Source organism: Girardinichthys multiradiatus, chromosome 14, assembly GCF_021462225.1.
Source record: "Girardinichthys multiradiatus isolate DD_20200921_A chromosome 14, DD_fGirMul_XY1, whole genome shotgun sequence".
NCBI lineage: Eukaryota > Metazoa > Chordata > Actinopteri > Cyprinodontiformes > Goodeidae > Girardinichthys > Girardinichthys multiradiatus.
In genome coordinates this window covers 38,253,690-38,264,104 of record NC_061807.1, presented here as the reverse complement: position 1 = coordinate 38,264,104, position 10,415 = coordinate 38,253,690, and the positions used below count along the sequence as shown (strand labels likewise).

General features: G+C 42.2%; 1 protein-coding gene across 1 annotated transcript; it reads left to right on the top strand.

Annotated features, from left to right (window-relative positions):
* The first annotated feature begins 395 nt into the window (after positions 1-395).
* Positions 396-9,863, top strand: LOC124880353. Its single transcript, XM_047385397.1, has 9 exons — positions 396-563; positions 759-876; positions 1,317-1,367; positions 1,633-1,740; positions 7,732-8,055; positions 8,139-8,483; positions 8,562-8,687; positions 8,780-8,817; positions 8,901-9,863. The coding sequence occupies exons 1-9, from the start codon at positions 396-398 to the stop codon at positions 9,027-9,029; spliced, it is 1,407 nt and encodes a 468-aa protein (XP_047241353.1). The 3' UTR covers positions 9,030-9,863.
* Positions 9,864-10,415: the final 552 nt, after the last annotated feature.

The following is a 10,415-nucleotide window of genomic DNA, read 5'->3' as shown; positions in this document are numbered from 1 at the left end:
AGTTGCCTCAGGAAGTACAGTCTCTGCTGGGCCTTCTTCCGAACATTGTCTATGTGTGAGGACCATCTCAGGTTTTGAGAAATGGTGGTTCCTAGAACGTGGAAATGGTCCACAGTAGATTCTCAACAGTGTTGTGATGAGGGGTGTGTGTGTGTGGGGTGGTGTTCTCCGAAATTCCACTATCATCTCCACAGTGTTGAGTGGGTTAAGTTCCAGGTAGTTCTGACCACACTAGTGTACCACCCAATTCATCTCCTGTCTGTATGCAGTCCAATAACAGTGGTGTCATCTGCAAACTTCAGGAGTTTCACAGATGGGTCCGCTGAGGTGCAGTGATTTGTATAGAGGGAGAAGAGGAGTGGAGAGAGAACACACCCCTGGGGGCGCCGGTTCCAATGGTTCTTGTGCGGGAGAAAATGCTTCCCAGCCTCACCTTGCTGCTGCCGATCTTTCAGGAAGCTGTTGATCCACTGACAAGTGGAGGCCGGGTCTTTGAGCTGGATGAGCTTCTGGTGGAGGATGTCTCGGTTGATATTGTTGAGGTCCACAAACAGGATCCTTGCGTACATCCCTGGGTGGTCGAGGTGTTGCAGGAGGAATTGTAGCCTCAAGTTGACTTCATCATCTGTCGACCTGTTTGGTTGGTAGACAAACTGCAAGGGGGCCAGCAGGGGGTCTGTGATGTCCTTCAGATGCTTCAACACCAGTCACTCAAAGGATTTCATGAAGTGAAGATGTGTGCCAGTTGTTCGGTGCAGGCTTTCAGGCATGATGGGGAGACATTATCAGGTCTTGAGGCCTTCGTTGTTTTCAGGCATGGAAAGAGCCTATTTACATCTTCCTCTGAGATCCTTAATGCAGGCACGGGATCTGAAGGTAAGGGGATGGTTGGTGTATGGCAAGAATTTGTGTCTGAATGGGATGTGAAAAGTTGGGTTGAGGTGTTAACTGCTGCTTTTCATACCTGCAGTATAAGCCATGTAGAAACTTCCATGTCTGGATGTTTTTCTCCACGTCTGTTATCAGCTCAGCCAGTTGTTTTTTAGCATCTGAAGTGGAGCCTTGAGGTGGTATGTTAGCTCCAACCAGTACAAACAAGAGGAACTCCCTCGGTGAATAAAACGGTTTACTGTTTATGAGAAATGACTCCAGGTCAGGACTACATGTTTTCCTCAACACTGCACCAACCTGCGTTTATATAAAAGCAGATCCCACCTCTACACTTTTTCCCCAATAAGCTTGTGTCATGGTCCGCTCTAAACGGCTGAAAGCCCGGTATCAGAAGTTCACAGTCCTGGGTGTTCTCACACTGCCAGGTTTCGGTAGAGCAGAGGACGGCAGATCCGTGGAGGTCCGAGTTTTTACAGGTGAGGAGAAACAGTTTATCCATCTGGTTGGCCAGGGAATGCACGTTTGCCTGGTGGATTGAAGGCAAGGGTGCGCATAGTCCCCACTGTCAGAGCTTCATGAGCATGCCGGCTCTCTTCCCTCTCCGCTGTCTCCGACGATATAGCCCATAGAGAGTTGGTGCTCCACTGGCCATGATCTCCATGAAGCTTTCATCAAAGAATAATGGTGAAAAAATGCCAAGATAAGACTGTCTGATGTTTAGAAGTTCCTCTCTGCTTAAAGAGATCACCAAATGGTGGCAGAAAACAACACAAAAACGAGCAGAAAACAAGAGGGCAAAGCACCGAGGCTGCCATCAGCAGCACCATCTTGGATCTTTCGGCGATGATGGTAACAGTGGTAGAGATTCGTCCTGTAACCGGTGGGTTACAGGTTTGAAACCACCTTACCTGCTGATGGAGGTGCCGATTGTATAGCAGCCTCACTTTTGTCAGTCTGTCCCAGGGCAGCTGTAGCTACAATGTAGCCTACCATTGTCAGTGTGTGAATGTGTGTATGAATGAGTGGATGACTGATTGTAGTGTAAAGCGCTTTGGTGTCCTCAGATTTGATAAAAGCGATATACAAGTGCAGGCCATTTACCATTTTGGAGCTTTTGCAGAAAAGGAATCTGAGCCAGAGGTTCCCCCAGAAGGGATGGTGTCTCTAATCATGTCAAGTGAAGCGGCTTTCCCCCTCCCCCTGCCTGAGAGGAGATGGCATAGAAACCGCAGCTTGGCACACGTGAAGCATATAGTCTAGGCAGAAACTTTCCCCCTTCAAGCTGTTACTGAGAGCAGCCACCACAGCTCCATGTTTGCTGTCCACTATGCAACCACATGGCCAGACTGGGCCACTTTCGCCACACAACCCAACTCCCTTTAGACATTGTTCACTTCTGTGCATCAGGACAGTTCATGTAAGAGGTACTGTCTGGGCAGAGAAAATACACTCACTGGCCACTTTATTAGGTACACCTTGCTAGTACCGTCCAAAGTATGCAACCTTCGGTCAGCACAATGCATTCGTGTAGAACATCCCCTTACTTACACTGTCAAATAAGACTTCTTTATGAAACAGATCTTAGTTAACACTATAAAATATTTTCCAATTAACTGTACAATTTAAGGCACATACTTCCATAAAGGATATTTAGACTTCTAAGTGTTATCTTTAACAGTGTGTTTATACACTCACCGGTCACTTTATTAGGTACACCTTGCTTGTACCGGGTTGAACCCCCTTTTGCCTTCAGAGCTGCCTTAATCCTTCATGGCATAGATTCAACAAGGTACATTCCACAGAGTGTTTGGTTGATATTGACATGATAGCGTCACACAGATGCTGCAGATTTGTCGGCTGCACATCCATGATGTAAATATCCCGTTCCACTGCATCCCAAAGGTGCTCTATTGGATTGAGATCTGGTGATTGTGGAGGGCATTTGAGTACAGTGAACTCATTGTCATGTTCAAGAAGCCAGTCTGAGATGATTCGTGCTTTATGACATGACGCGTTATCTTGCTGGAAATAACCATCAAAAGATGGGTACACTGTGGTCATAAAGGGATGGACATGGTCAGCTGTAGGCTGTGGCATTGACATGATGCTCAGTTGGTACTAAGGGGCCCATAGTGCGCCAAGAAAATACCCCCCACACCATTACACCACCACCACCACCAGCCTGAACCCTTGATACAAGAGAGGGTAGTGCGTGAAAATTCCAGTGGATCAGCAGTTTCTGAAATACTCAGACCAGCCCGTCTGGCACCAACACCCATGCCACGTTCAAAGTCACTCAAATCACCTTTCTTCCCCATTCTGATACTCGGTTTGAACTGCAGCAGGTAATCTTGACCATGTTTCTGCAGAGATTTTAGCAGCTCTTTTCCTGACCCTAGACCTGTATAGGTCCTGGATGGAGGGAAGGTCAGCCCTGATTATTCTCTCTGCATTCCTGATTATTTGTTGCAGTCTGGACCTGTCCTGTTTTGTGGATGAGCCAAACCACACTGAGATGGATGAAGACAGGACAGATTGAATGATGGCAGTGTAGAAGATGACCAGCAGCTCTTGTGGAAGGTTGAATTTCTTGAGTTGCCTCAGGAAGTACAGTCTCTGCTGGGCCTTCTTTTGAACAGTGTCTATGTGTGAAGACCATATCAGGTCCTCAGAGATGGTGGTTCCTAAGAGCCTGAAGTGGTCCACGGCCGATACAGTGTTGTTGAGGATGGTGAGGGGGTGTATGGGCGTGGTGTTCTCCGAAAGTCCACCACCATTTCCACAGTCTTGAGTGAGTTGAGTTCAAGGTAGTTCTGACTGCACCAGTGTACCAGCCGATCCACCTGCTGTCTGTATGCAGACTCATCACTGTCCTGGATCGGTCCAATGACAGTGGTGTTGTCTGCAAACTTAAGGAGTCCGATGATGTGCAGTCATTTGTGTACAGGGAGAAGAGGAGTGGGGATAGAACACACCCCTGGGGGGCATCAGTACTTATTGATCTGGTTCGGGAGAAGATGCTCCCCAGTCTCACCTGCTGCTGTCGGTCCGTCAGGAAGCTGTTGAAAGTCAGCCCTCGATCCAAGTTTTTGTAGTCCGACCTCCGGGGCCTCCCTCCCTTGTGGATTTGTGCCTTACCAGGGGCGTCAATCCAGTAAAAAAAATAAAATAATAATAATAATAATAATAATAAACACTTTATTCAAACACTTTATTCAAAGATACTTTATTGATCCCCTTGGGGATCAATAAAATATCTTTGAATTTGAATTGAATTGAATTGAATCCACTGACAGGTGGGGGCTGGGATGTTGAGCTGGGTGAGCTTCTGGTGGAGGATGTCTGGTATGATGGTGTTTTTTCTTGTCTCTTTTCTGGTGTTTATGGTGCTAAGCTAAACCAATTGAGCTCGAGTAGGCCTCCAAGCCTTGGGGTTCATTTGTTGTGAGTTGTGTTTTTAAGTCACAAAAAACTTTATTTCAACAAGTGGTTTAAACACAGTTCTGCCTTTACCCAGCGCTGGGGCTTATATACACCTTAATATTTGTATTAATTGATCGTTGCTACTTTCTTTGTTACCTAAAACCTCTAATAGCTTAAGTTAGTGCCAGGCAAGTCAGATATTTACATCTGACTGGTCACCGTCTTGAGAGAGTCCATGGACGTTGTTCGATTTTAGTAGTCCATTACTAAATAAGTTAATTAACATTAAGATAATTTCTCCAAAAAGATAATTGATTTCTAAGCTGGCAAATAATATTTCCTTTAACAAAACAATGGTGGATAATTAAACAACATTCAGAGTCAATTATCCAAAAAGGTTATTGCTTTTTATTTCAGCTAATCGTTCTTTAAAAAAACGATTTTATGAAAAAAAAATGTATCTTCTTTTCTGATTTTGTGAATTGGTTGTTTGAACACATGCCAATTGTTCTTAATTAGTTTAAAAAGTAATTTAATCTACTTTCCAAATTACTTAAAATAAACCTTGGTTCTCAAACACAAATAACAACACTGAACTGTAATATCATTGCATCATTTTATTGTATATGGTTTCCAACTATTTATTTGTTCACGGTTTCCCTTCATTTTTATATAGTTCATTGGTTTCAGTTTGCCTGGTAGTATTTAGTTCAATTGTTTCTAGTCTAGGTAGAGAGTTTTTGTTATTCAACTTGGAGTTGAACAGTTTCTGTTGATAAATTCTTATATTTTCAGATTCAATTTATTGTCAGATTCAGATTCAATTTATTGTAATTGCACATGTCACAAGTACAGAGCAACGAAATGCATTCTAGTACAACCATCCAGGACAAAAAAGCAATATGACATAGACAAGAGAGACGGGTGTCTGAGGCTTCAGCCATCATCCGGCGCTGCCCTTCGATCAGATAATAAGAAAAGACCACATTAGGTAAAACGAGGGGGGAAAAAATCATATTTCACACTTTATCCTTAGCAGGATACAGTTTGAGATATCAAAAAAAACCTCAGCACAAATAAGCAACGCATATACGAGACAACAAGGACAGCAAGGATACGGTGAAGGCTGTATGTCAGGCATGCGTATGTTTATATGAGCATGTCAATGTGAGTGTGTGCAAGTATGTCTGTGAAGCACTGTCACAGAGACCATTGTCCTTGATGGTACAATGGAATGTTCATCAACCAGCCACACATTTCCGAGCAGGTCCACAGATGTCCTCAGGGAAGGGAGGGGTCAGAGGGAGAGCATCTTGCTTACATAACATCCAGGAGAAATTGAAGATACCCGACCATCCAAGGCCATACAGAGGAGCCAGATTCAGATAACAATTGTTTTGGGTCAGGCCGACTCTTAGATTTCCATCTGCCTTGAAAGTCTCGCTAGTGCTTCTCAATGGCGAATCCAAACAGCCAAATTCCAGGTCCTTTCCGCCAGATCTGAGCAAACAACTTTCTCCAAGATTTATCCCATTTCACCTCTGAGTTCAGGAACCGCAACCTGCCTGCGATCCTGTGTAAGGATCACACCAGTCTGCGATTCAGCTCATGTAACATCTCAGTCCGAGTGTTGATCGCTCTGCAGATCCCATCATACATGCCAGGCAGCCTTACAATGGCCAGAAAAGCTGCCGACGTTTTCCGAATATTTCGATATGGCAGGTAACTGCAGATTCCAAGAAGCAGAATCCTGTTATCAAACATCCAATTGTGTACACATCTTTGACATCCTCGACTGACAATATCAACAGACTCACAATCCTCCAGTTCTACCAGGAGTCCATTGTGTATCCGGAGAAAAATGTCCCATCTGGACAAGAGGGTTCCCCTTCACCCTGTCTTCTCGTCGGACAGCTTTTTTGAACAGCTTTTTTTCAGAATAAGTAAGGTATCTTTAAAAGCTTGTATCTTTGTATTTACTCTGGTTATCAGTCAGTCAGTCATCTGTCAGTCAGTCAGTCAGTTATTTTCTACCGCTTATTCCATAGTGGGTCGCGGGGAATCCGGTGCCTATCTCCAGCAGTCTATGGGCGAGAGGCGGGGTACACCCTGGACATGTCGCCAGTCCATCACAGGACAACACACAAACAACCTGGTTATATTTGACAAAATGTTTTTATTTGTTTGATGATCTCAGACATTCAAGTCCAAAAGCAATAAAATGAATATGTAATAGGATATTTTTTCACAGCACTGTAAAAGCAACTGGTGATAAAACTACTTAGAGTGTCATATCCACCTTTCTAACTCTTTGGCTATATTGTCCCTACAGAGTGTGGCATCTAGGAGAGACATCTGTTTCTGATGACCATCGACTTTCAGATATTGAGGGATGGCTTCAAATCACATGTTGATGGTCTACAAGGTAATGGAAGCAACATTATACCAACTACAAAGGTCCTTATATTTCCTCCCACATGATCCGTTTCTGTTTCTGGTACCAGGTACTAGTACAAGTGGAGGTCATGAAGAAACGCAAGGGGAAGTTTGGTGTAGGGCCAACCATTCAAGAAGGATCTATCCAATGTTTAAAACTACAGCACACATTGTCATGATCTCCCCTCTCTGACCTGGTAATGCTCCTACTCCCACCCTACTTGTTTCTGTCCTGAGTTCTGCTTCTCTCCACAGGCACTTTATTTTATCTAGATCAACTTTTTCTGTTCCTTGTCCAAACAATATTTATCCTTTTTAGCTGATGCAGATATTGAGGTTTTTGCATGTTTGCCTGTTAGCGGAAACAAACTGTAACTCCCACAAGCTTGTCGCCCTTTATAAATATGAAAACCAGTTTGTATCACAGAATATAAAACAACATTCAACCAAAGACATGACACTTTCGAAGTACTCAACAGAATACCATAGGTCTTTTCAGGTCATAAGAATACATAGATGTACTTTAAATGTCAACCTTAGATTTTTTAGAATTACATTTTTTTTTATTAGCTTATTTGAGTACTTGGGTTTAAATGAGAAAATAGGATTTAAAATTCTTTTTATGAAAAATAATACCAGAGGTTTCCACTTCCTTTTGTCCCAATATCTGCACCCACATTTATTTGCAGTGGCAGTATATGTAGAGGTCATTTCCGCTGAACATGTCAGTCTTGTCATCGACCCCTTTACTGAAGCCACTACTACACTGTAAGAGTCTGATCAGTGAAGAGTGAAGGATGCTGAGGATTTATGTGCTTCTGGTTCCTCTCTTTAGAGCCTGTAAGTCACTGCACGTACCATCTATATTCATGCTGATAACTTCTTGATAATGGTAAATCTTAAAAGCATCTGCAAACATTTTTAAAACATAACATTTGCATTCAGCAGACTGTGAATGTCCGATCTTCATGTGTGTTTCAGATGGGGATGTGCTCTATGCTAACTTTGGAGACAATGTCACTTTGCATTGTTTCTACACCTCCAGTGCCAAACATCTTAGCTGGTACAAGCAGGTACCAGGAGAACCACCTCAGATAATATCTTCTTTTTACAAACACCTTCCAGACTCCAACATCTTCCACAAGCAGTTTAAGGACAGCAAGCAACTTTCAGTTTATACTGGGGAAGGGCTCTTCAGTCTAAGGATCTCCAATGTCCAAGACCCCGATTCAGCATTGTACTACTGTGGCTACACCATCATTACTGTCACTGAGTTTGACAAAGGAACATTTTTATTGCTAAAAAGTAGGACAAACTATATGTTCTTTAGACTGTCTTCTAGCACATATTTCCAAATTTTAAATATCATTAAAACATCTATTTTTTAGATTCCAGTTGCAGGTCTATCCTCCACCAGCCAGACTCCATCTCTGTCCAACCAGGAGGCTCTGTGACTCTGAACTGCACCGTGCTCACTGGAAACATTAATGGAGAGCACAGTGTTTACTGGTACAAGAAGAACTCAGAGGGATCCCTTTTGGGAACATTGTACACAATGACACGCAGTGGTGGTCTGTGTGTTAGGAGCTCTGAGAACAATTCTCCTTTGAACAGCTGTGTGTTCAGTTTACCAAAGAGGAATGTGAGTGTTTCTGATGCCGCAATGTATTACTGTGCTGTGGCTTCATGTGGACAGATCCTGTTTGGGGCAGGAACAAGATTAAGTGTGGGAGGTAAGCTTTAAATTTGTTACATATCTCCACCTTTGTTTCTTTTTGTCAAACCTGCTTAAGCTTTCTATATTTTTACAGAGAAACAGTTTGAAACCATGTTGGTGCATGGAGGGATTGCAGCCCTGACTCTTTCTCTGATCTTAAACATAATCTTGATTTTTATTCTCTGTCAAAATGCCAGACGAAGAAAACATCAATTACAAGGTACAACCAGCTAATATTTACCAGACAAACACTGTATAATCCTTATCCTGATCACAATGAACATTCTTTTTACATTCTGATTACCTTCAAAGGATCTCATCAACAGCCAAAACATGCTGCTGACACTCAGGTTAGCTCTTATAACCCTCTTAAGATGAGTGAAATGTGTTTTTGTAGACAGACCCCACTGTTTAGATTTACTTTGTATTACAGAATGAAGAATTCACGGCGGTACAGTATGCAGCCCTGGATTTCAAACAGAAGCCAGACGCAAGAAACAGACAGGAGAACAAAGAGGAGGACACAATTTACTCCAGAGTCAGACAATCCAACCTGAAGTGATTGGGATGTTTAAATAGAACAGGCACTGCTGCTTCTTGCTTTCTGATATCTGTGCTTATAATAATTAACAAGGACTGGGTCGGAACATTTAGCTGGTGGCTACAAGGCTTATCTACAGGGTAACGGCTGCTTTGTAATATAGACTATGTGCTGTCCCTGACTAAATAGACTTAAAAGAATAAATCCACAGCAGAGTATAGCGCAAAAAAGGAGATGTTTTCGATGGTTTATGTGTAAAATGACACTGTTATCAGCTTTGGCTCAGTCAGGATCAGCCAGATAGAAATCCTGTGTTTTATTGGCTGGTACCTGCTATACCACAGAGCACCTCGGTCAAAAAATTTAAAATATTTCAACTTTGATTGGAGGGAAAGCTCTAACAAACAAAAAGCTCTTGTGTTTTGCTCCATGCAGCACAAAACCATTGTTGCTTGACAAATTGAATATACAATGTTTATAAGGAGACTAAAAGAGTTCAAATTATTTGCTATTGCCAAATCTGACACAACAGAGGTTGTAAGTTCAAATGTTAAAAGAGAACAACATTTCTGTAGTCTTTTCAGCCTTCCTGTTCTGTGCTAAAAGCCTGGTTCTCTATTGCTTGACCTTGGTTTGTCTGTTTTCAGTAGGATTTGATAACTTTTACGGGGAATGTATTCACTGACTGTGAAAAGAATTTATTATTAATCTTTAAGCCAGCAGGTAAAGTGGCAGTCAAGCTGAAAATTAGCCAATTACAGTCAACCGCCAATTGCTCTGTGATCTTTGTCTTTATTCATTCTTACGCTTAACTTCAAAGGTAATAAGCAAATATACCCATATATAAGCAAATTATGTTTTCTTGGTTGTGTTACAGTTTCTCAGCAATCAGTGATGTATTGTGATAATCTCAACACGATAAACTCCCCCAACAGTTTATACCATAAAACTAGCTTTGGACTTGATGAAGCAAAGGTTGCAATAGTAACTTTGCAGATTATCTATTTAAGTCATGTATGTAATTTGATATTTTTAGTATTTCATTGAGATATTCTGATATGCAGTTAGGATAATAGCCAGCAGAGAGCAGCAAGCAAGTACCTCCTCAACTGGACTTTTGCTTCTTCAAAGTAATTGCATTAAAACAATGTATTTTCAATTATGCTAAGAATCAGTGTGGACATCACGTTATAATGATAAAAAAGGGTGCTAAATGGACTGTGACTTCTTGGAAAACACAGATGCATTCTTCGGTTTTTGACTTGTTTCGCTTTGTAAAGAGAGTGGTGTTCATCTTTGGCTGCAGACTAACCAAGAAACTTCATCAGACTAAAAAAAATACAGCAACAAAAAACAGTTGTTGCTTCTGAGTTCCCACTCTAGTCCAGCCTGCTAGCAGCGACCTCA

Excerpts from the sequence above, each read along its gene's own strand:
- LOC124880353 (XM_047385397.1), top strand. The coding sequence starts at position 396 with ATGGTTCTTGTGCGGGAGAAAATGCTTCCCAGCCTCACCTTGCTGCTG. Across the intron at positions 8,484-8,561 it reads AACAAGATTAAGTGTGGGAG|AGAAACAGTTTGAAACCATG; the intron begins GTAAGCTTTAAA and ends ATATTTTTACAG. Across the intron at positions 8,688-8,779 it reads AAGAAAACATCAATTACAAG|GATCTCATCAACAGCCAAAA; the intron begins GTACAACCAGCT and ends TTACCTTCAAAG.